Source organism: Vicugna pacos, chromosome 17 (assembly GCF_048564905.1).
Source record: "Vicugna pacos chromosome 17, VicPac4, whole genome shotgun sequence".
Lineage (NCBI taxonomy): Eukaryota > Metazoa > Chordata > Mammalia > Artiodactyla > Camelidae > Vicugna > Vicugna pacos.
Window position 1 is genome coordinate 27,565,766 of NC_133003.1, and position 25,632 is coordinate 27,591,397.

The following is a 25,632-nucleotide window of genomic DNA, read 5'->3' on the forward strand; positions in this document are numbered from 1 at the left end:
AACAGGCTGGAGAGCCAAGATATAAGTTCACACACCTACAGTCAATTAATCTATGACAAAGATGGCAAAAATATACAATGGAGAAAAGAGTCTCTTCAGCAAGTGGTGTTGGGATACAAATTACTATACATAAAATACATAAGTGACAAGGATTTACTGTATAACACAGGGAACTACATTCAGTATCTTACACTAACCTATAATGGAAAATAATCTCAAATATATATGTGTATGTATATACACATATATATATCCGAATCATTTTGCTGTACACTTGAAACTAACATAACACTGTAAATCAACTATACTTCAATTTAAAAAAAAAAAGAGGGACAGATATTTAAAAAAAAAAGTTCAGAGGCTTTCTCTGAAATGTCTCCCTTAGGAACCACAACTGTAAGGTCCATATCAAACAGACTCAATCTTATTTGGAAGTCTTAAACAAATAAACAAAACAAAAAGAGCTGTACTTCTATACTACTTGTTTCTATAATTTTAAAAACAAACAAACAAAATACCTGTCCTGTGTTTAGAGTGAGAGAGGGTTTTTTTTATTACAAAAGTTTTTCCTTCCCAATAACTGTTAGAATTATGGTCAGTATAATTATTATTATCTCTATGAGATCTAAATCAAAACACAGAGCAGGCTGTGATCTTAACCAAGTGTCAATTCAGCACCACCAGCCACAGGTCATCCTGACCTTGGGGAGCAACAGTGTTACCACTGAGGCCCTGTCACTGCAGAGCTTGTTCCTGGGGTTCACTTGACGCTCATGGAAGGGAAGGGATGGGGGAACACGGCAGATGGCACCACAAGGACACACTCGGGCAAATTCAGAATATGGATCTGATGCTTCAAAAAGCCAATGTCATGGAGGACAAATACAAGAGAAGGCCCTGTTTTGGACTGAAGGGGACTGAAGAGACTTAACCAAATGCAATGCCTCAGCCAGGAATGCTCCCTGGATGTGGGGCAGGAGGGAGGAAGAAACAGAACGAACTGGAAAAGGTGTTTTGGAACAACTAAGGAAATTTGAATATGGATTGGATATTAGAAGATATTATAAAATCATTGTTAATTTGCACAGGTAACAGTAGGTGAATATGAAAGAGACTGTCCCTATTTTTAGAAGTTACAGGCCAAGGTATTTAGAGGTGAAGTGTCAGGATATCTGCAATTGGTTTCCAAATGATTCAGGAAAAAATAATATTTATGTGGACATACACACACACACAGAGAATAGTGAGGCAAAATGTTCAAATAAAATCTCGGTGCAGGAAAAAAAAATCTATTAACTTTTCTGTAGATTTTCAAATTTTCCAAACAGACAGTTGAGTATAAAAATACAAGATAAAACCTAGTCTCTTCGATAACACATTATAATAAAAAGATAAAGAACTCCAGTGACATCTGGAGAAGTGAAATTCTCCTTTATTTGCTTTGAGAAGTAGAGAACAGGTTATTAAAACTCACCCAGAACTTAATCACTGTAATGTAACAGAACTTTCTGTCCAAGAGATTATGAGCTTAACAGCTGACTTTCCCACTTACTAGAACCTCCATGCGGCCAGAAGCAGCGTCAAGTTCCTGCTCATTCATTCACAGTATATGGCCAGGCACACAGCAGCCACTCAATAAACATTTGTTAAATGAATGAGATATTATACAGCCCTTTAAAAAGAATGCATATGAAGATAATGTAACCAAAAAATGACTGACATAACAAGTGAGAATAAGTATCGTAAAACTGTTATGATTACCACAACATGGAAAATTAAAACTTGACCAAAAAAAAAACCCCCACAAACTACCAAAATGAAAACAGTAGCAAAACTGTGGGGGAGGGGAGGGGAAGGAGTGAGAAAAGAGTACGGTAGGTATCAAAGGGATGAGGAAAGACTACAATGTCCTGGGGATAAGGAGATAGTAAGGGAAGTAAGGAGGGAAATCAGGGAAACGGCAAAAACTTTTCTCACTTCTTCAAATTTACAGAGGGGTAGGGAAACCCCTCAGTCCTAACCATGAGGACAACCTGCCAAAAGACAACTTTTAAATGGGCTTTGATTCTGCCCAATTAATTGCCATCATTCATGACTACAGGACACCCAGGTACCAATTCCATCTCTGCTACTAACTCACTGTGGAACTTCCAGGCACATCACCTCTCTGGGCAGTTTCCTTACTGGCAAAATGAGAAGATGGGTCTCAGGGAGCAGTAAGATCACATCCACTGAGCACTAAATAAGCCACAGAGAGCCAGTGTGTGGTACATTGAATACAGTTGTCTCCCTGATTCTTGGTTTTGCTTTCCGTAGTTTTAGTTATTTGCAGTCAACCTCAGTCCAAAAATATTAAAAGGAAAATTCCAGAAATAAACAATTGATAAGTTTTAAATTGTGTGCCATTCTGGGTAGCATGATGAAATTCTCCTGGGATGGGAATCATCCCTTTGTCCAGCATATACACATTGTGTACACTACCTGCCCACTAGTCACTTAGCAGCCTTCTCAGTTACCAGATTGACTGTCTCCGTATCGCAGGGCTTGTGTTCAAGTAACCCATGTTTTATTTGATAACAGCCCCAAAGCACAAGAGTAGTGATGCTGGCAATTCAGATATTCTCTTATTGTGCTTAATTTATACATTAAACTCTATCATCAGTAAGTATGTATAGGAAAAAACATAGTAGATATAGAGTTTAATACTATCTGAGATTTCAGGGAGACATTGGAAGTCTTGGAACATATCCCCCACTGATAAAGGGGGACTACTTTAGAGACAATAATATTGTTCCACAAGTACATAATGCAATAAATATCATTACAACAGCAACCATATTACAATATATAAATATGTACAAAAGTAATATGTATACGCCTTAAATTTTACACGATGTTATATGTCAAATTTAACAATAAAAATCCAATGATTCTATTAAAAAGACCAAAGAAATCTCTATTTTCTTCTTTCAACTGCTATGGTTTCTTAGGTTTCTACAAGTAACTGTTACTCTTTTTTTGAAATAAAGAAAAGACTTAGATTTTCTTAGAGCAATAAAAGAAAAAAAAGGTTTTAAATAGATCAGAACAACACACCCCTCTCTTGACCATGGATCCTGAGTAGAAGAGTTAGGGACAGGGTTATTCATAAGACTTGAGAGCTGTGAGGAATCTTCACTATTGTACATTTACATGATGCTCTGCAGCTCACCAAGAAATTTCTTGTTGTCTGGTCCCACTTACTCACTTCAGAGATCAGAAAGTGCACTCAGAGGGGTGGCTAGACCCTCACCCTAACTCAGGGGTGTGGTGAAGCCAGCTCATGCAGGGTGGAGGGGGTGGGGGCTGACGGTGCACAGCTCAGTGATTTTCATGAATAGGTTGAAGCTAGCTGTGGTGGGAGTATTTACACCATGGAAATAGGCAAAGACTACAAACTTGAACTCCTCCCCATCCCCCACAATCTGCCCTTGCCCTTCCCTTAATCCTAGCCCCAAACCATGACTTGACCCCAGGCCTCCTTCCCACCCACTCAGAGCTCCTCTCCAACACTCCTGTGTCACTTCCTGTTTAGCTCCCATGCTCTTCTCCCACTTGGAGAACAACAGTCCCAGGACCCTCTCCATCCACACCCTGGCCAAGCACCCCACACAAAACCACTGCTTCATAAATGCATCTTGATAATCCCGTCCCTCTGTAGGGCCATGAGCACTTCAACCATCAGGGCTTTGCATGACCCCACCCCCAGCCCAACACAGCTGTCCAAGCCTGATTCTTGGCCCTCAGAGTTGAAAAGGTCTATTTACCTTCAGGGAATGTGCCACGCTCTTGCCTGACAGGAATTTTCCATCAGATTCCCTGGAGGGAGACTGACGCACATGGTCCCCACTCGGCAAGGGCTCAGCATCAGGATCGGCGCTGTCGGTCCCCAGGGTGGAGGTGGACGAGCTTCCCCTGCCAGATGCCTGCACTGCGTTCCATCTAAGTCCTGTGCCCATTCGAGTCCCCGTCAGTCTAAGTGCACACTGTGCCAGACCCCACCAGGCCCTTCCTTAACCCCTCCTGTCTCCTATTACATACAGTCATTGCCCCTTCTAGACCAGAAGCAAGGTCCAGGGTGCCTGAGAGAGCACTGAGCACACAACAGTACTCAAATAAAGGCTGAGCGAATTTTTCAAAGTGATCACCATAGGACTGTTATAGAAAAGTAGAGGGGATGCGTTCTGACAGATCCTCCTGGGTCCTGTGGTTGGTGGGAGAATGATTTACAGGCCAATGACAGACTAAAGCCAGGCGCAGGGTGTTAGCCAGGTGCCCAGTGACCACAAGCTAGGGACTTCCTACCACACTGAATCTTCACACCAACTTGACGACCTAAGTACCACTGTTACCACCTCACAGATGGTCTCTGGTTCACAGAGACTTGGAAAACTTCAACAACTGGGCAGGGTCTTCACAATTTCTTCTAACACCCTCCCAGCAGCTCCTGCCATCACGAGGGCCCCCCTGTGAGAAAGAGACTGCCTGGAATTAGAAACACGCTGCCGGGCTCCCAATAAGACCAGAACGCCCATCCTCCAGCACAACAGATCACCTTGGCTAAAGCCCAGTCCCACTTCTGGGGCAGCCACTCTGCAGAGGAGCTCGGAGCTCCCACCTGCAGGGACAAGGTATGATGAGGGTTCCACTTAGAGGAGAAGCAGAGGAGATGGTGAGAAGGCCAGGGGCTTTCTCCCTTAAGAGTGCCAAAGACACATGTGTAAGTCTGAGCCCAACAATTACCTGATGCTTAAAACTGTTTCCTCACCTGCAGAATGGAGGCAAACAATGTGTATTCTGCTTAGTTGCTGTGATGTCTGTAGCCAACGTCTAAGAAAGCCACTTAGGAGGTTCCCAGAACTGGCAGATAATATAACTTGCTGTGTACGGAATTAGCCAGGTTCCCAGGAGAACTGAAAGGCTTTTTCCAGTGGCTTCATAGCAGATCTTCCAAAATACTGTTCTAATTAATGCCTCTGGCCAGTCCAAGGACAGATGAAGAGTTGGCTGAGTGAAAAAACCACAACAAAGCAGAAGTTGAGGCTCAGGAGCCTGGGTTGGGGTCTTGGCTCCTCCATTCCTGCTACAGGACCACAACCTGGCCCTTTGCCTCTGAGAGTCTCAGTTCCTCATCTGTAAAACAACATCGCCTTCCTCATGGGGTCGTGGTGCGTCTCAAAGATCACATGTACTCCTTCAATTACTCTAACAATCATTTAAAGTGGCACAGTCCGGGGGGGTCGTATGCCAATGAGTGTAATAATGAGACTGTTTCATCTTCATACCTACTCAACACACTTTTAGTGAGTTAGGACTCTACCCCAGGCACTGCCCTGAGAAATCAATGAGACACAGACCACGCCTACTCTCAGGGGGTTTACAGCTGTTTGAAACAGTACACCTAAAATTTTAGAGTTGAAAGGAAAATCATCAATGAATCAATCCTTCTTTTAAGCCAATGAGAGATATAAGAGAGAAGAAAAGAGACACACCCAAGGTCACACAGCCAGGAAGAGGCCAGGGCAGAGTTTACACAGAGGGTTTTTCAACTTGCAGCCCAGTGTTCTTTGCAAGGGAGAGTTCCTTCCTGAATAAAAACCTTTATAAAGATACTCAACCCTCCCTTGTTCTTGTTCTCAACTCACTCACTGGTAGGCTTGTGACAGAGATTGGAAGACCTCTTCCATATTTTGCCTTCCATAAAGTTCCTATCAGAAAAAAAAAAAAGGCTAAACCATTCAAAAACCCAACATCTGTGTCTTTGGTTACTTTGCCTCTCTGTCCCAGGCACATCACTGAGGCACTGAGGGGAAGCTTCACAGTCTCCCAGTCCAGCATGTTCCGGGTGTGATCTGTGCAACAGCGGAGGGGGACAGGTTGGGGGCGGGGCTGCACACTCTACCCGCTCTCAAGAGACCCCTCCTTGCATGCTGACCTTTTATAGGTTCTGCTGGGTCCTGTGAGAGAGGCCACATTTATTAACTGAACTTAAGCTAGCAATGCCCAAACAAGTTTGGTGACAGGCCCCTCCTTTTTCCCTACAGAGCCTACTGATGTTTGGAGGAAACCTTGTTCTGAGGAGCAAACTGTGGGGAATGCTGATGGGCTCTCCAAGAAGACACCTTGGAGAGGAGAAGTGCCTCGGTCAAGGTCACAGGGCTGGTGAGTCTGAGAGTTAAGGCTAGAGCTTCAGGTCAGGAGAGGTTATGCTCTCTTCTGTTGGGTCTCCAGCTTCTCAAGGTCAGCGGCTGGACTTCTGGAGGGTGGAGGAGGTGAGGCAGGCCTCACACAGCCCTTGGGCCAGTGAACAAAGAGCTCATAAAAATCAGTGACCCAAACGGCTCCCGCCTAAGGACAAGATGGAAGCTGATAATTGGAGAACAACTAACAACAAGCAGTGAAACGAACCGTCTGAAGGTGAGGGCTCTCAAGGCAGCCCACCTCGCAGCATGAAAACACAACACAGCACAGGGGCAAATCTCAATTTGGGACACAGCCCTTCATCCTACCATCTAAAAATTACTGTTTGCTAGCCAATTCTGTCCACTCAGACTGAGAGAGCCTCCTGTGTGCTGGGCCCTGTGCCAGAAGTGGGAGGTCACTGCACCAGACAAGGCCCTGCCTTCCAGGTCAGTGAAGTCTAGCAAAGCCAGCCCAAATGAGGTGCTCAAAGCATCCTGGAATAAAGGAGTGAGCCAGAGAAGATCTTTAATGTCATAAAAGAGACATGCATTTGTACAACCTGAGAGTGAAAGGCCCTGCAAGGAAAGCCTAACACCTTAATTGAGCATTTTCCAGAAGTGCTTAGGGCTGCTGAGCAAGGATGGGATGTTCACTGACTGACTGACTGACTGACAAATGAATGAATGAATGTAAACCTTTCCACTTCTCTAGCATGGGCTGGGTCCTAACCATCCATCCATTTCAAGGAAACATCACAAGGCCATTTATAGGAAAGATTTATAATAAGGGCATAGAATTCTCCCCTCAAAATTCTCCTCTGTGAATTATATCAGACAGTGTAACTCTTACTCCTAATTGTTTAAATCAATCAATCAATCAATCCCTAGAGGAGAAAAAAAAATGATCCTCTGTGGACATCAGAAATTCCACTTGTCTATCTACAGATTTAATGCAATCCCTATCAAATTACCCAGGACATATTTCACAGAACTAGAACAAATCATAATAAAATTTATATGGAACCATCAAAGACCTAGAATTGCCAAAGCATTACTGAAGAGAAAGAAAGAGGCTGGAGGAATAACTCTCCCAGACTTCAGACAATACTATAGAGCTACAGTCATCAAGACAGCATGGTATTGGTACAAAAACAGACATATAGACCAATGGAACAGAATAGAGAGCCTGGAAATGAACCCACAAACTTTTGGTCAACTGATCTTTGACAAACGAGGCAAGAATATACAATGGAATAAAGACAGTCTCTTCAGCAAATGGTGCTGGGAAAACTGGACAGCAGCATGTAAAACAATGAAGCTAGAACACTCCCTTATACCATACACAAAAATAAACTCAAAATGGATCAAAGACTTAAACATAAGACGATATACAATAAACCTCCTAGAGGAAAATATAGGCAAAACATTATCGGACATACATCTCAAAAATTTTCTCCTAGAAGAAATAAAAGCAAGAATAAACAAATGGGACCTAATGAAACTTACAAGCTTCTGCACAGCAAAGGAAACATAAGTAAAACAAAAAGACAACCTACGGAATGGGAAAAAATATTTGCAAATGAAACCGACAAAGGCTTGACCTCCAGAATATATAAGCAGCTCATACGACTCAATAAGAAAAAAATAAACAACCCAATCCAAAAATGGGCAGAAGACCTAAACAAGCAGTTCTCCAAGGAAGACATACAAACGATCAATAGACACATGAAAAAATGCTCAATATCACTAATTATCAGAGAAATGCAAATCAAAACTAGTCACCAGTCAGAATGGCCATCATTCAAAACTCCACAAATGACAAATGCTGGAGAGGCTGTGGAGAAAAGGAACCCTCCTTCACTGCTGGTGGGAATGCAGTTTGGTGCAGCCACTGTGGAAAACAGTATGGAGATTCCTCAAAAGACTAGGAATAGACTTATCATATGACCCAGGAATTCCACTCCTGGGCGTATATCCAGAAGGAACCTTACTTCAGGATGACACCTGCACCCCAATGTTCACAGCAGCACTATTTACAATAGCCAAGACATGAAAACAGCTAAATGTCCATCAACAGGTGACTGGATACAGAAGAGGTGGTATATTTATACAGTGGAATACTACTCAGCCATAAAAACCAACAACATAACTCCATTTGCAGCAACATGGATGTTCCTGGAAAATGTCATTCTAAGTGAAGTAAGCCAGAAAGAGAAAGAAAAATACCATATGAGATCGATCATATGTGGAATCTAAAAAGCATAAATACAAAACAGAAATAGACTCACAGACATAGAATACAAACTTGTGGTTGCCAAGGGGGCAGGAGGTGGGAAGAGACAGACTGGGATTTGAAAGTTGTAGAATAGTTAAACAAGATTATACTGTATAGCATAGGGAAATATATACAAGATCTTATGGTAGCTCACAGAGAAAAAAATGTGACAATGAATATATATATGTTCATGTATAACTGAAAAATTGTGCTCTACACTGGAATTTGACACAACATTGCAAAATGATTATAAATCAATAAAAAATGTTAAAAAAAAAAATTTCCACTTGCCTACCTTCATTACCACCCAGCTGAGGAAACTGAGGCACAGAGAAGTGATATTATCCACCCAACATCGTGGATGGCAGCACAAAACTGCACTCTCAGGGGCTTAATCTCCTAGAAATCCTGTGTTCTTGTGAGATGGCATCCAGAAGTACCAGTGGCCAGTAATAGTTGCTCAGTTAATAAATGTTGTGAACTAGGTCTCCCCTCAATAAAGTCACTTGGCTAAAAGACAAAATGTTCATAAAGCACTGGAGCAAAACTACGTCCCCGCAGAGGGGAGTGTGGTCTGTGGGCAGGGCCTCCCGGGAGCCCCTCCCCTCGGGAAACGGGGATTGGCCCCAGGAGAGTTTAGGTCCTTCCCCCTGGCAGGCTTCGTCACAGCATCTCACCTCAAGGATCCAGGGCCCCGCCCTTGTCGTTATCCTACCCCTACACTCTCAGTCCAGAAATATTAGTGAACACCTACTGTGTGCTGGGTTCTGAGTAAACAATAGCGAACAAAACAGGCAAGACCTGGCCCCACCGCAAGGCAGAGATCAGCAAGATAATGACATATAGGATGAGAAGTTATGTCAACTGACTACCGTTTCTGCAACACAAGTCTGGCCCCATCAATTTCGAGATAAAAAAATCTTCCTAGGCTCCTCTCTCTATGTGGGAATAGAAGGAAACAAAAATGAAAAGAGCTGCCTTCATCGGGTGCTTTCTCGGTGCCAGTGCTTTACTATGATTAACTCAGGACACTCCCCAACAACCCACTGCAGGAGATAATATTATTATTCCCAGAGACCAACGAAGAATTAAAGTTTTCCACTTAACCATTGCTCATAGTGTGTGCAAATGCCCACCCCACCCCCCACCAAGACTGAATTCCCAGAGAATTCATATCTTACCTATCTTGCTGTCTCTGGTGCACACAGTAGTACTCAATAAATGCCCACTGAATGACTAATCAACTGATTGATCAATGGGCTGGTTTCCTTCAAAGCAAGGGCTGCTTAATAAGCTCAATTTTTGGAACAGATGCTGTTCAGTGTCCTAATAATCACACGAGAAGTAGCCGGGATGTGCAACGAGTCAGAGCCAGCCCCCAGAGGGCTGAGCCCCAGGCTTGCCTCTGTGTGAACTCATCACTCACTCTGTGGATCAATTCATCAGTCTAGGCCTGACCGCTCACCACTGTAATGATGGACAAGCAACAAATTACACCGTGAGCCTAGGACCTCTGCATGTTTATGTCCCTGAAACATAATGTGGGACACGGGGTTGGGCTCAGGAAGACCTCTGAAAACTGCACTCTGCCTGCCGTTAGAGTGAGGTGTAAAGGTACTGATCAGGTCTGTGGGGGTGAGCGAAGAACTTCCTCTCTGGTCACAGCTCAGTGGGCATATTTATCCTAGCAAAGTAGATTTACTCCCCATGACAAATATGCTCAACCTAGAAAGCCCCTTTCCAGAGAAGTACTTTGGACAAATACGAGTGAGACCACCACCCACAACTGTACCCAAGGACGGAGGGGCTGGTGAAACACAAGGGCCCGTGTTCACACGGTGGAGGCAGACAAAACCCAAACCACCACTCTCCACTCCTACACTCTCCTCTGGGAAGACTACGGATGCCCAAGAACAACTGAATGTGGTCAAGGCCACTGCAAACATGGACCTGACGGCTCCCAAGCAATGACAACAGGAGAACTCGCCACTCAGCAAGCATGGATCTGTCTGTCACTCAAAGTGAGAGAATGGGTGGGAGCTGGGGTTTTTGTTACACAGAGATTTTGTTAGTTTTCTTTTTGTTGTTTGGGTTGGTTTTGAATGAATGTCTGTCCTAATGTCACCTAATGGACATCATGGGGGTAACAGCACAACTCCCTACCTTATAGGGTCATGGAGAGAATTAAATGAGGTGAGTAAGCCAAGGAATCTGCACAGAGCCTGACACAGAGTAAATACTCAGGTTGTTGCTGCTGATGGTGGTGGTGGAATGAAACCACCTAAGTAGGGAAATCCAGCCAACGTTCTCCCAACCCCTCCCCAGAGATCCGGGGATAAGCAGGTGACCCTGGGAGGCACTCTTCTGGAAGAGCAGACTTGGATACTTTCTGAGGAGAAACAAAGAGGTGCCCATTCTTGGAAAGGAGCAGGGCTGCCCAGATGACCTGGGCCTCAGGATAGTCCCAGGGTCCCTATGAGGATGGAGGCTCGCCAGAGCCATTGGGAAACTGAGAGATGTGAAAAGATTAATTTCCCCAGAGTAAAGAGAAGGGGGAGGAAATTACAACCACTGAGGGATACCACTCTTCACCCAAAAGACTGGTGAAAAATTAAAAAGCGTAAAGGGCTGAGGTGTGGCAGGAGGTGGGCAAAAAGGAAATCTGGTAACCAATTGATAGTGGTGCTCTTTAGAGAATGATTGATGGTTCTTATTCATTTCTTAGATGCATGCACAAGATGGCCCATCTTTGCTCCTAGTAACCACCTGAGAGAACTATCTGCCCGTGTGCTTGGAGGCATATACCAGGAAGTGCATCACAGCACCGCCACCAGGGCGAAAACCAGAACCCAGCTACCCACCACCAACAGGAAAATGGCTCAATAAACAGTGAGATGCTCATGCCATGGATACAATATTCACCTTGCAGCAAAACAAGGTAGATTCACACATACTGCCTTGAAAATATTTTAGGACATATGATTGAATTTTTTGAAAAGTTACAGAATAGACCAACAAGCAGAGTAAAACAGACCATATTTAAAGAACAGAAAGAAAGAAAAAGAGGAAGAAATGAAAGAATGACTCTTTTCCCCTAAGTATATACACACCTAGAAAAAGTTCTGGAAGGAAATGCACAAAGTAGATCACAGTGGTTACTTCTGGGAAAGGAAGGAGTGGGGTGGGGGCTGGGAATGAAATTGGGAGGTCAATGGGGACTTCACTCATTTTTAACCAGGAAAATTTTGCCACTCATTCCTTGGGTGTTATAGGTAAATTAAATCAACATGTATATTTTTAAGGAAAAAAAAGAGTAAGTGGAAGGAACAGGAAGAGATGATGACTTCAAGAGAAGATGTAGCTGCCAAGAGCTAAGGGTCTGTCTTTGCCTCCTCTTGGAGGACTGGCCACCCACAAATGCAGGTAGACACAGTACATCCGAGCATGCGTCCATAGTTTCTTGGAATGAGTGTCCATTGTTTTTAGAATTAGATATTTAATTTTATACCACATCAGTTCTATTTATACCAACTCTTCCTTCTAAATCTTAGAAAAATTCCCTTATACTTGACAAAGGAATCCCTCCTCTGGGGTCAAAAATTCAAGATAAGAGAGGGACTCATGAAATTTTGCTATCTCCAAATTCTTGATGATATACACAGGCTTAGAAGAAGCCGTGCATTGCATTTAATTGTTGCATGTTAGAATTTTTTTATTTTAATTTTTAAAGATATTTTCACCTTTCCTTGTTTTCTTCCATTCCTCTGAAGACACACTGATTCATTACTCTGGAACTGTCCATGGGCCCAGGTCTTCTTTCTGAAAAAGCAAAATAACCAACATTTACAATCTGCGTGCATTTACATTTAAACACATAAAGAGGAGCATTAAATACATACAAAGGGAATATGTCAAAGCCCCCCCAGTGTCCATCAAAATCCATTCTCCCCTTTGTTTATAGTTACTGGAGCTTTGTCAAGCACTACATTTCCCAGGCATCCTTGTAACTAGGTACAGCCAGGGATCTGAGTTCCCAATGGAATGTGAGAGGCAATGACCAGTGCCCCTTCTTCACCTGCATCTCAAGACATGAGCATGCTTTGTCCGCCCTTCCCACGGGTTCCCACTGGCTAGAACTCAGCTCTGACCATGCAGATGACGACATAGCACTTAGAAACAACAGAGCAACAAGATAGAAGGCACCTCAGCCTAAGACTGACTGCATGGAGCACAGGTGCCCTCTCTCCTTGGAACTACTACCTTAGAGAGAATGTTCTTTCTTCTTTAAGTCACTTTAAGTTTAATAAAACGTTAAATTTAATTGGGCCCTATTTTTAACGGTTTTGTACTATAGTTAAATATTCTCATCAGGGCCCTTCCAAGAGTGGGCTTGGTTATTTGGAACTTGGGACATGCTGTGTCTATGGAGACAGGACAAACTATTTTGGGCAATTTCAATTATATGTAGTTTCAAGTAGGTACTCAATCAGAGTTTAATGGATGAAGAGAGGTTAATAAGCATATCATCTCTTCCCACGTGAAGCCTCTCGAGAACAGAGCACCTGGTATGGAATGAGGAACACTGGGACCTCCAAGTCAGACTTGTGAGCTTCATTCACAGAATGACCACACGGGATGATAAAACACCATCCAAAGGTACACGACACCCACATTTAAGGATTCGAGTCTGTGAGCTTAGGTGCGACAGAGACTAAGAGGCATAGGGGTAGAGACGGAGAAACAGAGCTGGAGTCAGAACATTTCAATGGTGGATGGTGGGGGAGTCCGCCCACTATTCCACCCCCTGAGCGTCTGCCTCAGGGTGAGTCTGAGATGTGACTTGGAGGTTCCCTCTCCAGTCTCAGGCACTGCATTCCTCCCGACTCCGGGTGCGGTTTTAGCGTTAAAAGACAGATTCTCTTTGTACATGGCCCTGAACATGAACCAGCTACTTCATTTGTAAACAAAGAAACAGCTGTCAGTTTCAATGCTAGAACAAGCTGTGCAGACCATACTGAGGGCTGGTCTCCAACCTGGAGCCTCCTAGGCAAAAGGGGGTCCAGGATAGATTTGACATGCTGTGCTGTCTTTACCACCCAGCTCCACTGCATCAGCTGTGTTGGCTGTTGAGCGTCACGCTTGGCCAATCTCCCATCCATCTTCCTCCATCTGCTTCCCTGTGGGTCTGGCCTGCCCCCAGATCAAAGCACCATGTGGATAAACTTTCAGATCCAAGTGAGCAGGATCAGACACCTGGGACCCCTGCACCATGAGGCACTGGACAGGGTCAGTGTTGGAGAGAAGCCCCAGCCTCCAATGCTGCTCTTTTAACTTGCAAAGAGCACACTGTGAGATACTGTTAGCATCTGGGCCCCTGTCTAGGTCCATCTGGATCCACTACTCTGGCTTCCTTCAGAGTTCCTCAGCTGAGGCACGTACATTATGGAGGGACCTAGAATAAAGCAAGAGGCAAGATGTGGATCCTGGGAAGAGGAGAGACAAAAGGGTAGTGGGACTTGAAATCAGAGTCCCAGAGGTGCCACTGCATCTCCTGAGCACCTGTGAGAAGCCTGCCCTCCACGGACCCCCTGACTAGTTCTGGGTCAGGGTTCTAGGTTTTTCCCTCCCAATGCTGGAGAAGGTTTTCTGTGAAAGCCATCAAGAAACCACTGCCCTTCAGCCTGTGGCTAGAAGCAGAGACTGGGGGCACCCATCTCTGTACCCCAGCACTGAGGGATGCCCAAGGCGCAGACACGAACATGGATTATCTTATCAAATGCTCACAGCCCCTGGAGGCAGGTACTGCCTCACTCTATGACTGGGGAAACTGGGTTAATATTTGTCAAAGGCCATATAGACAGCAAAATGCAAGGCCAAGACTTGAAGTAGACATTTGGTCAGCGGGTCGGTGTTCCTAACCGTCATATTATATATAATGCAAGGTAAAGCTCAGTAACTGCTGAATGAATGGATGGGTGAACAGATAGTTTCAAAAGCAGTTTCAGGGTTGTGGGGAGACAGTGTCTCTATAAAGCCCTAGAGGGACTGACCTCACTCACCCTGGATGCCCACCAAGTGAGTGACAGTTTCAGACACCTCTCAAGACAGCCACTCAGCCCCTGAACACTCTGAACCCGGCACTGCCAACTGCCGTAGGAGTTTATGTGCTCAGTATTGCTGTCGGTAACCCCCAGAGCCGCGGCTGACTCAGCACCTCCTATTTTCAGGCAGTAACCTCCCGGTGCTCACACAGAGGCTCCTCTCTCCCTCCACAGCCCTGCAGGGAAGGCAGGATCACACCCGTTTCCGGAGCTCGCAGAAGTCGTGATTAGCTTGCGATTAAGGCCACGGCACTTATGTGAGGGCAGTTTTCAAACTCTGAGGAGCTGGCTGAACAGCACAGGCCTTTCCCCCACTTCACAAGACCCACCACTAACCTTAGGTAATCAGAAAGTTACACAGGTAAGTGCTGTTCTAACTCTTCAGCCAGAAAGCTCTGTATTAACCTAAAGCTAATCAGTATTTCCTATGCTGGTCACTCCCGTGGAAGAGGAATCCGAATTCTCCCCAACTGGAAACTGGCACCACTGCTTCCCCCTTCCTCCCCTCAGCCAGCTGGATCAGCAGTGACCAGCGTCTGCTCAGCAGCAGCTTCCTCCAAGGCATCCACTGACACCAAATCTTGCTAATTCTTAATTGAAAAGTACCTCTTCTCAGGAAGACCAAGAGTTGGTGAGGACGTGAAGCAAGCAGAACTCTCACAACCAGAACTGGTGGGGGCATAAATTGGTCCAATCGCCCGGGAAGATGGTGGCGATATCCACTCAATCTGCATTTGCTCCTGGGTCCATACACGCACCAAGACACGTTTTACAAAATGTTCTCAGTAGTATTAGGCATAACAGCTCTGTACTAGTTGCCTACTGTTAAGACAAATAATCACAAGCTGTGTGGCCTAAAGCAACATAAATTTGTCACCGTACAATTCTGAGGTCAGAAATGGGTCATCAGGGCTGCATTCCTTCTGGAAGCTCTAGAGGAGACAAAACCGTTCCCTCACCTTCTCCAGCATCTGGAGGGCACCTGCTTCCCTTGGCTTATGGCCCCTTCCTCCATTTCAGAGCCCCCAGTGTAGCACCTTCAAATCTCTCTCTCCTCTCACCTCTGCCTCCATTGTCACATCTCATTCTCTGAACCAGACCCTCCTGTATCCCACTTACAAGGGTCCTTGTGACTACCCTGGGCCCATCCAGATAATTCAAGATCATCTCCCCAAGACAAGAACCTTATTTCATCGCATCTACAAAGTCCCTTTGCCACATAAAATAACAAAGTCACCATTATTACCAGTGAATGTACCTGTGACCAGGGATAAGGTCATGGATATCTTTTGGGGGCTATTCTATGGCTTACCTTCAGCCCCAAACCAGAAGGGACCCAAATGCTCATCAACAGTAGAATGAATGAAATAAAAGGTGGTAATTCACAGTGGATAAGAACATGCGATCTACAGCTACATGCAGCAAGGATGACTCTCACAAGACAACACTGAGCCAATGACACCAGCACAAGAGCGCTTGCTGTCTGAATGCGTCTGTAGAAAGGGCAGAACCAGGTAAAACTACCCCAGCCGTTAGCGAGCAGGATGACAGCTGCAGTGACAGAGTAGTGGCTGGACGAGGGCACGAGGGAGCCCCTGGGGTGCTGGGAAGGTTCAATTTCTTAACATGGGTGCTGCTTACACAGGTGAGTTCAGTTTGTGAAACTCCGTCAAGCTGTACAGGTATGATCCGTGCCCTTTTCTGTAGGTACATTATGCTTCATTAAGGAGCTTTAGGAATTTTTATAACAACCCTTTTGTCTCTTCAACAGTTTCCCCTGACTCTACCCAAGCTCTCCACAGTCCTCTCAGAAAATAAGGCTGCTGCTTGTTTGTTTTCTATAAATCAATGTAGCCATGCTAAATTTCCCAACTTTACTTCCTGCAGTTGGACATCAATAGTCATGAAAATGCAATCAATGCATTTATAACTAAAGAAGAAGAGGGGAGGAGAAGCAGGAGAAGCAGAAAAAGCAACAGCAGCATCTGCCTCTCTCGTCCATCTCCACTCCACATACACATGCAGTTTCAGCTCTGGATGGAGCAGACTCCAGCTGACCTCACCACCCCCCATCCTGCCAAGAGCTGTCCACCAGACCGACCTGGAATATTCCCCTGACCTCAGCCGCACCATCCTTCCTCTGTCTCTCCTTCACCCCTTTCACGCACCTGACTCCCTCATGGACACGCCCACTGACACACCACCATCTCCCTCCAGGAATCCCCTCCCAAACTTCTGTAGGACTCATGATACAAACTACACCACTTGCACTTACTTGCTACTGTCAAGGATTAACCGTGACTAGTAACAAGAGCCTTAGTCTAATCTCCCCAAACAAACTGCAAACTCTCAAGAATGGAAATCAGGTCTTGCACATTCAATTCTCCTCCTAGTTCTGACTGCGTATAAATGGATAATGCTAATTAGCAATAACTACTAATAATACAACTGCCTTTGCTCAGCACCTAACGTGCATAAGGGTCAATGCTCCTCAAGCATTAGTTCATTTCTTCTTCTCCTACAATGGTCCCTCTTTTGAATAGGAGGAAACTGAGGCACAGAACGGCTAATTAACTTACCGAAGGTCCCGAAAGTCATCACAAGAGGATGGGATTTGAACCCATGCAATCTGATTCCAGAGCTTATGCTCTCGACCCAGACCCTACTCTGCTTCCATAAGGCCCCACCCAAGATGAGTTAGGTGTATAGTTGGTGTTTAATTAGTACATTGACATACTTGATCTCAAAAAAAAAAGATACACTTAGGAAAAAATAATCTTCACAAGCACACAAATAACAAATCAAGACTCTTCACCAAATAAGATCATTTCAGCTTCAGATTTCAAAACAGAACACAACTCCTGGAGAGATTTGCAAAAGCACCTTATGTTCCTTGCTCTGCATCACACTTGGCTTTGCGGGGCTTTACAAACATTTATCAGAAAACAACAGTCAGGGTTTGTCCTCCAGGCTTTCATCAAACCAGGGAGAGAGCTGGATACATTTTTTTCTTTTTTTGTCCACCAATCTCAGGGTCAAAGCCACAGTCAGAGTTAAAGGCAGGCTAGACAACTGGGGCTGTGACCACAACGCCTCAAGCCACCTGCCCTAGATGACCTCACCTCTACGGTGGCCAAAAAATGTGCCCCAGAGGCCTTGAGTAAAAACAAGGCCATCACCCCCGAGGACTGCTGTGGCCAGAGATAAACTGAACCAGAGATAATGACACTGAAAGCCATGCCCTCACAGGGACATCGCTTGGTGGCCCATGGTGCTGGCAGCCAGCTCAAGACCGTGCCATCCTTCCCCTTGATGCCTGTCCTGTGGTTAGATACCAAAGAGTGCTCTGTCCGGTGTGGACACAGCGCGCACCCGAGCCGTCTGCTCACCCCCGTCCTCCCCAGACTGGCTCGCAGCAGCTGCGTGGAGACAGATGAAAGTGCCCGTGCCCGGGGCGCTCAGACTGCTTCTGAGGAGAGATGTGGCTGAAGGTTGAGGAGGGCTGTAGCTACATCTGCACCACTAGCAGTTTCACAAGAACAGAAAGGTGTTGATGCATTTGGGGCTTACTAAAATTGTCTCAAAGCTTAAAAAAAAAAAAAAAACACTGATCATTACAGCACAGTGTGATAAGCAGAATTGGAGAGATGCGTTGTTACAAGGGGAGCAGCACCCACACCTGAGGGAACCGTGGATGGGATCTCCTCTCAGCGGGTTCTACTTTCTGCGCTACATGAAACAATCGGCACCGAGTGCCCAGCCAAGGAAACGTACTCAGTTAGTAGTTAGTGTCATGTATTTTTTTGTGTGTTTTTACTCCATCCTTCCTGGAAGCCAGACATTGTGAGGTCTCAGGTGAGATGGGGGATAAAATCTGGAAATGTGGTCCCTACAACTACCCTCAGAAAGACATTCTGTAAACTCAACAACTCTGTTCCCACAGGCTTTCCCAGGGCCCCCCAGTGACTCCCTGGTGCTCCTGCCGCACTCCCCCTTCACCCAAACCCCACCAATACGTGCACGTGTCTCCCTGACTGCACCCGGGGCAGTGATGCCCCAGCTGTGAGCACACATGGACAAGACAATGTTTGGTGAATGAATGAACAAACTCATTCGTTTGAAGCCAACTGCACTTGTCCACTCTCAAGAAAGATGACACAAACCTGGTGCAGAATCAGGGCAGCTCAGAGGCCATTACCATGCAGCTGAAGAAATAAAGTGGCCCTCATGGGGGGCTGGCCACCCCAGAATCACAGAAAAATGAGGCTCCAAGAGGCAAAACCCCCCAGTACCTACCTGAGTCTTTCAGTCACTCTATCAAAGGGAGATGTATGTTGGGGACCCAAGGACTCAGGTATTATTATATTTCTAGACACAATGCCAAAATGCCCCAATGATGAGACAGATGCAACAGGCTAGTGCCACGATCGCACATGCTCCAACAAGTATTCTGGACTCCTCTCCTGCCAGGCAGCCTTCAGATTCAGCAGTTCGCTCTCCACATGGCTTAATGACATGGAGAGGCCAAGCTGAGGGTGCCCCAGCAGTGGGAACAGCCCCGGTTCTCACTGCATGTGTAAAGGCTGCGTGGCCACCATCACATGCTCCTTGGGGGAGACAGAGAGAGGAGGTTAGGTCAGTCCTCAGGTCTCAAGACAAGTCTCAGTCTTCCCAGTGGAAGATCAGATCCCAGGTCCCCGAATGAGAGCTTGGTGGGGATGCCACCAGTGGTCAAGTCCTGTCCAGCTCCTAGCTGCCTGTCCTCAGGCCAAAGCATGTTCCAGTTTCAACCAGGGCATCTCCTGTCCTATGTGATCCATAAGCCGGGGTTCCTGGGTAAGTTCTCATACTATAAAATAGTTCCAACACAACAAAAGAAGTTTGAAAAACCTTGCTCTTTACAAAACCACTACCACCTGCCTGCTCTCTCTAAGTCTTTCCAATGATGTCTTTAGTGGACACTCGGCATGTTTTTGTTGATGGACAGAGAGCATGCTCATCCATTCACAGAAGCTCCAAAGGTTAGGGGGAGTAAGACACAGTGGTCAGAACAGCCTGGGGTCTCTCATCTGTGCTGCTCACTGTAAGATGGACATTGCCCAAGCAGAGTCCATCCAAGCGAGGGCAGGCAGGCTACCCAGGGATCTGGGAACCATGTCATCACTGTCTTCCATTCCCCCACCTCAAGGCAATGGTGATGGCAGCCTTCCCATGGGCCAGGTAGGTACCCTGCAGAGGGCTTCAAACGCTTGATCCAGTTTGACCCTCTCAGCAATGTTGTAAGGTAAGGACTCTTACCTCCTTCTTACAGATGAGGAAACTGAGGCACAGAGGGGTTGAAGTGACTTTCCCAGGCCCCCAGAGCTAGTGAGTGGAAGAACCAGGGCATCAGCATTAAAAACAAGGATGCTTGTCCCCACCGCACACCCCTCAACAGAAGTCCAAAAGGGAGATGACAGTCATAAAATGGATCTCGAAAAGGCCTTGTGCCAGTGTTCCCGACTGGGGATAAAACTGGATTCCTTGGTCAGGGAAAGATGTTCTGACCTGATCCTTCACCAACTAGGGCATTTATTAAAGTGAATTTTGTAGAACAGACACATCACACTCAGTAACTCAGCTCGAGGATGGCAGTCCCTGTGCCTCGCCATCATTCATTACCTCCAAAAGCTTACATACTTTATGCTCAGAGAGTGCTTCAAAACACCTGCCCAAAAAAGGGTGATCTCTCTGAGAAGCCCAACTATAAACAATGTCTCATGAAATTGTATGTAGCTAGCCACTTAAAGACAATTTAAAATTCACTGGAATCAAGACATATCAAGGACCTACTCTGTATCAGCACTGAGTCACACTAGAACCCCATGAGACGCACATGATTATCCACATTTTACAGAGAAGGAAACAAACTCTAGCTTAAGCAGCTTGGCCAAGCTCCAACAGCTAGAAGTGGACCACAGGGACTGAACAGCTGGATCCGTCTGACTCCTGGATCCAGGCCTCTGATTTCCCACGTCCCATAGGCTCTGGCACCTGAGTAAACATGCAGTCCGATTCCCCTAGAAAACTCTCTGGCTCATTCTTAGCTCCATCTCTGTGCTCTGACCCCAGGTGTCTGCTGAGAAAAGCCTTGCAAAGGAGAGGACCAATCACAGCCTCTGACACTGGCGGGCAAATTTTAAAGTCAATGGGAAAATCCTGCAGAGTCCAGAATTCCCTGGGAAAGCCCCATGGGAAGGTGCATCCTGGCGAGGGGCGCCCCCTCCCTCAAAGAGCCCAGTGCTGTGTGTTCAGCCACACTCCAGGTCAAGTCGCCGGTCAGGGCAGAGGGAACACACACACCTACTGTAGCCCTCAGACTCTCAGGGGCACACAGGATGTGGGGCCAGCTTGGGCGACCTGCAGATTCACCACCCCAATCTCCCCAACTCCAGAACATACACACACTTAAGTGGAGTAGCAGGATTCAGTGGTTATTTCTTTTTTCTAAGAGCTTCTAGTTTGGTTAACATAAGTCAAAGGCAAGAGAGATGTGACTCCAGGATGCCATAATTCCACAATAACGTGATGTTCCACAAGCTGCTAAAAGATATACATTGTAAATGATGAAAACATTCACAGTATAGATAACCAGTTGAGGCCTTGAGTTCTGACGTTAAGACCGTGGGGACTCTAATGAGACCTCTGCCACTTGGCTGCTAGGAGAGCCTGGAAAGGCTGCTCTGTACCTCCATTTCCCGAACTATAAAACAGGGTGGTAATGGTGTCAAATCTATGGGGCTTTTGTGGAGATTCAATGAAACCATGCCAGCAAGGAGCCCAGCACAGTGCTTCACAAAGGCTGGTGTCTGCTCCCCTTCATACGAAACAAAAAGATGAGAAAGCAGAGGGCCTCAGGGAGAGGTTGACAACTTGTCGGAGGTCCCACAGTGAGTGAGTCCAGAGTGTGTCCAGAGTGAGTCCACGCTGTCGTCAGCGCTGTGGGTCTAAGGGAGCTAGACGTAAGAGATGGGGTCTCTGCTGGAATGGGGTGAGCCCAGGGCAGCTGGGTTAAAGGGCCTGGGAGGCAGAACCCAAAGCTTCAGAGCCTGAATGCTGAGCAAACAGGAGGATGAAAAGAACGGAGAAGAGCACTTTCAGAGAATATAAAAATACCCAGTGAGGAACCACTCCAGACTCGCCCAGAAAGTAAGACTGCGCAAGCACAGAGACCTCAGGAGGCAGTAAACTGGTCATCTCAGCTGCAGTCACAAAGAAAGTGACCTGAGTGACAGTCACCCGGGATGCGCCTTAGAGTGCACCATCCCTCCTGCCTGCCCAGACTCGCAGAAGCTGTCAGCCCACCCAGCTCCCTTCTCTCCAGCCCCAGAGGCTGGGACCTGGATCTGCTTTGCAAGATCCCTTCCAGGATTCCAGATCCCTGCCCTGCCCTCCCCTCCGAGGGGCACCTGCCCACAGCGCACACCAGAAATGACACTGAGGTGTGAGCAATCTGCACTGGGCCAGCCAAGTCACGTGTCCAGCACCAGCCTGGCTCTGCTGACTGCTGAACCTTCACCCACTGCTGGGGCGGAGAATCAACCAGGGAGGTGCTTCTGACACTGGAATGGGACCTCTATCCCTAAGCAGGCTTGCACAGGTCAAGAGCAAGACTGCACCTTCTACAAAACCCATCTGGAAGTTTGCAGGTGGCAGGGAGATGGGAGTGAAGGAGGACCCTTCTGCTTGGTTATAATCATTCCTCTGTGTCCAGGGAAGGGCAGACAATGGAAAGGGGCAGGTGTTTCCGGATGCAAAGCCTGGCACTTGAGCCCTGTGCTCTGCTGGGCTGAGAGCAGCTGTTCCCCATCGCTCCTTCCAAGGGCTGGCAGGGAGAATGAGACCACAAACCAAAGCAAACTGGGAAACACAGACCCCAAGTCATTAGCGCATCAGCTATGATAAAGACACTTGCCCTTCTGCAATTTTGGCGCAGCAGCAGAGGGACACTCAAGCTCAAAACAGCCAGGCATTTTAATTCCTGCTGATTGCAGGAGGGGAGCAGCTGCTGCCACTACCCAGAAACCACACCTGGTGGCCAGGCACCAAGAAAACCAACCTCGCCCAGCAGGGCGGGATGTGCCAGGGCCTGTGGCTGAGGCCAAGCCTTGTGTCTCCCTGACAGAGTCACAGGATGTCGGAGCCAGGAGGACGCACAGTGCTCAGAAACCACAGGTGTCCCGATGGAGCGGGACACAGAATCGTCCACGCACAGATCAGGCTCGCCTGGCTCCGGCCTTCTGAATCAGAATCACCGAGGCTGGGCCTGGGAATCTGCACTTTAAAGAGATACCACAACCACCACCACCCCCATGATGACTGTGAGGCAGCCAGCCCTGCACTGGGCTGCTCCAGAAACTGGATCAGCCCAGCCTGCTGGGTATATATGTGCGCGACCGAGCCCACAGAGTTGTTGACGGTTCATTCATTCCAGGAGCATCTACCCAGGGCCACACAGGGGACCAGCTCAGAGAAGACACAGTTCCTGCCCTACTGGGAGCAGCTGGGTACACCTGGGGAACTTCTCAGAAATGCAGATGTCCAGGCTCCACCACCTGTGATTCAGGTTCCGAGGGACTCAGAATTCAGCAAGAAAGTGAAAGCAAGGCCTGACAAGAAGAGGAATCTGGAAACCGAGGCTAGGCAGGCAATTCTGACAGAGAAGCTAGGTCTGCAGAGGCTGAGTGTGGCTTCATGGCACAAGGGAGGGAAAGATTTGCACCAACCCAGCCCCCGCCATGGGCCAGCCCTTGACTACTGTTAGCACCACATGTTCACCGCAACCCTACAGGGGCACTGGCCTAGTCCCCATCTTACAGATGAGAACAGTGAGGCTCAGGGTGTGGTGAAATGCCTTGCCTGAGGTCCCGAGGCCAATAAGTGCCTGGGCTGGGATGTGAACACCGGCAGCTGGAGAACTTGCACTTTTCACTGTCATCCCCTTCTCCTCCTGAGTCCCAGGCTCGGGGAAGAACAGCTCTACCTACCCACACTGACAAATGTCCTTGACCTTTCTCTCTTCTTACCCTTTATGTACAATCAGTGACTAAGGCCTGACCCCCTTCTCTCCAACTTGACTGCCAACACCACTTTAACACCTCATCATGGTCACCATCATGGTCCGTGGTATTTAAAATACGAACCCAGCAGCCAGGTCACTACCCAGACTAATCTTCTACAAGAGCTTTTCACAGGCCTGAAGACACAAATCTCCCTCCCAAGTTTGCCCTGGGGCCTTCCCACAGAGCATCCCCCAGTCCCCACTGGCTCTCTAACTTCTTCCAGCTCAAAGCCTCTAATGACTGAACAGGACTCAGTTCTCTGCAGAAGGCCAGGCCACAGAGCAGGGGCAGCTCTGTCCAGCCCAGAGCTGAGCCCTGGGCACACAGGAGGGGTATGTGTGGTGGTGGGTGGGTGGTGGTTAGTCACGACTGAGCGCAGGACTTTGCAGCTTGTCTGAGGCCCATGTATAGTAGCAGCAGAAAGGCCAGGAACTGGACAGACAGGCCCACGCCAGACCAGGAAGAGGAGGCTGTTAACAGCACAAATAGGAGCTGGGATGTAAGTCTGGCAGCTGAGGAGGCTCCTGGAAGCAAGGGAGTAATATGATCAAATTCACACTCACACACTATTGATGCAGTGATTGTCATTTTCTCTCATCTCTTTGAAAGGCAATCTGCCAAGAGCTACCAAAATTTAAAATCTGCCTGCCTGTTGACCCAGCAATTCCAAGTCTACCAAGGATACTCATTGCAGGGTCCTTTCATATCAGCAAAAAACTGGCCTAACTGATCAACTGGAGAATAAGCCACAGGAGACAACTCCACAATCCTTCTTTCCATTCTTTGGAGCTGGGCGTGTTTTAGAATTCACAATGTTTGCATTTTAGAAAGGTAATACCAAGTACGTACAGTATGTTACGTAAAACCCCAGCAGGGTCAGGCATGGCATCCAGTCAAGTGTGTAAATACTTCTGCAGCTGAACTTGTGACTATTTCTGCTACGTACTATAAATAGCCTCCTATTAACTCAGGTCAGATTTGGTCATCAAATGAGCGTGCACCCAACTTTTTAAAAAGCATGTAGTTTCTTGATTGCATAACTGTGGAGGAGGGATGGAGGACCTGTGGTCAGGTGATGGAATGAAAAATATAGAAAGCCACTGAATATGCCCTGAGCCCCAGTGTGTGAAGGTAAGCTCCAGGTGCTTTCCACAATGATGCACTGAGCCCACCATGGGCCCAGACACCCTTTACTGTTCTAGTCTGTCTAAACACTCTTCACTGTCACCACCACCATAACCACCACCATCACCACCACCACTAACATCCATTGAGTGCTGTGTACCAGGCACTGTCCTAGGTGCTTTACATTCATTACCTCACTGAATCCATGCAACAACCCAAAGGTGCTACTGTTACTATTCTCACCTTATCCAGATTCGTCCCTAATTCATCCTCTATCATCCAGTAAAGAAACAGAAGCATGGCAGGACAGAGCGACTTGCCCAAGGCTGCCAGCCACTGCACTGTCCTCGGTGGTGACAGTGTGTGAGCATGAGCTGCCACCTGTCCCTCGTACAAGTTCATGCCTGGTAACCCAGGCATTCTGGCTCTGGAGTATAGTATACTCATAACCCCTACATGTTCCTCATCTTCACTTGGTAAAGTGCCTTAAGATTTTTATAGAACATGGCTGGACACAAACATAAATAGATAAAAGCCAAACCAGGCTGGCATTCAGATCCACAACCAGGGTGCTTATTCTGATCCCAAACAGCCAGGCCTGGAAACGAGGCCTGCCCCTCTCCTGTTGGAAAGACACCAGCAAGGGCACCCAAGCACAGAGCCAGGGATCCTCTGGGGAAGCCCAGCCCAGGGAACCTCAGGTCATTCAGCTTGGGGATCCGCCCCAGCAGACCCACCGGGCTGCCCCGGGCAATCTACATAACAGGCTGTAATTTGTTGTTGAGGATCATCCCAGGGTGTGGGTGCTG

The 25,632-nt window shown here is 46.9% G+C and overlaps 1 protein-coding gene across 1 annotated transcript in view; it reads right to left on the reverse strand.

The window, feature by feature from the left end:
- Positions 1-12,292, reverse strand: part of ARHGEF3 (Rho guanine nucleotide exchange factor 3) — a 242,922-nt gene extending 230,630 nt beyond the window's left edge. The window contains exon 1 of the mRNA XM_031686399.2: positions 12,237-12,292. Within this exon, the coding sequence (XP_031542259.2) occupies positions 12,237-12,280 (44 nt within the window). The 5' untranslated portion in view covers positions 12,281-12,292. The remainder of the gene's footprint in view (positions 1-12,236) is intronic.
- Between the last annotated feature and the right edge of the window lie 13,340 nt (positions 12,293-25,632).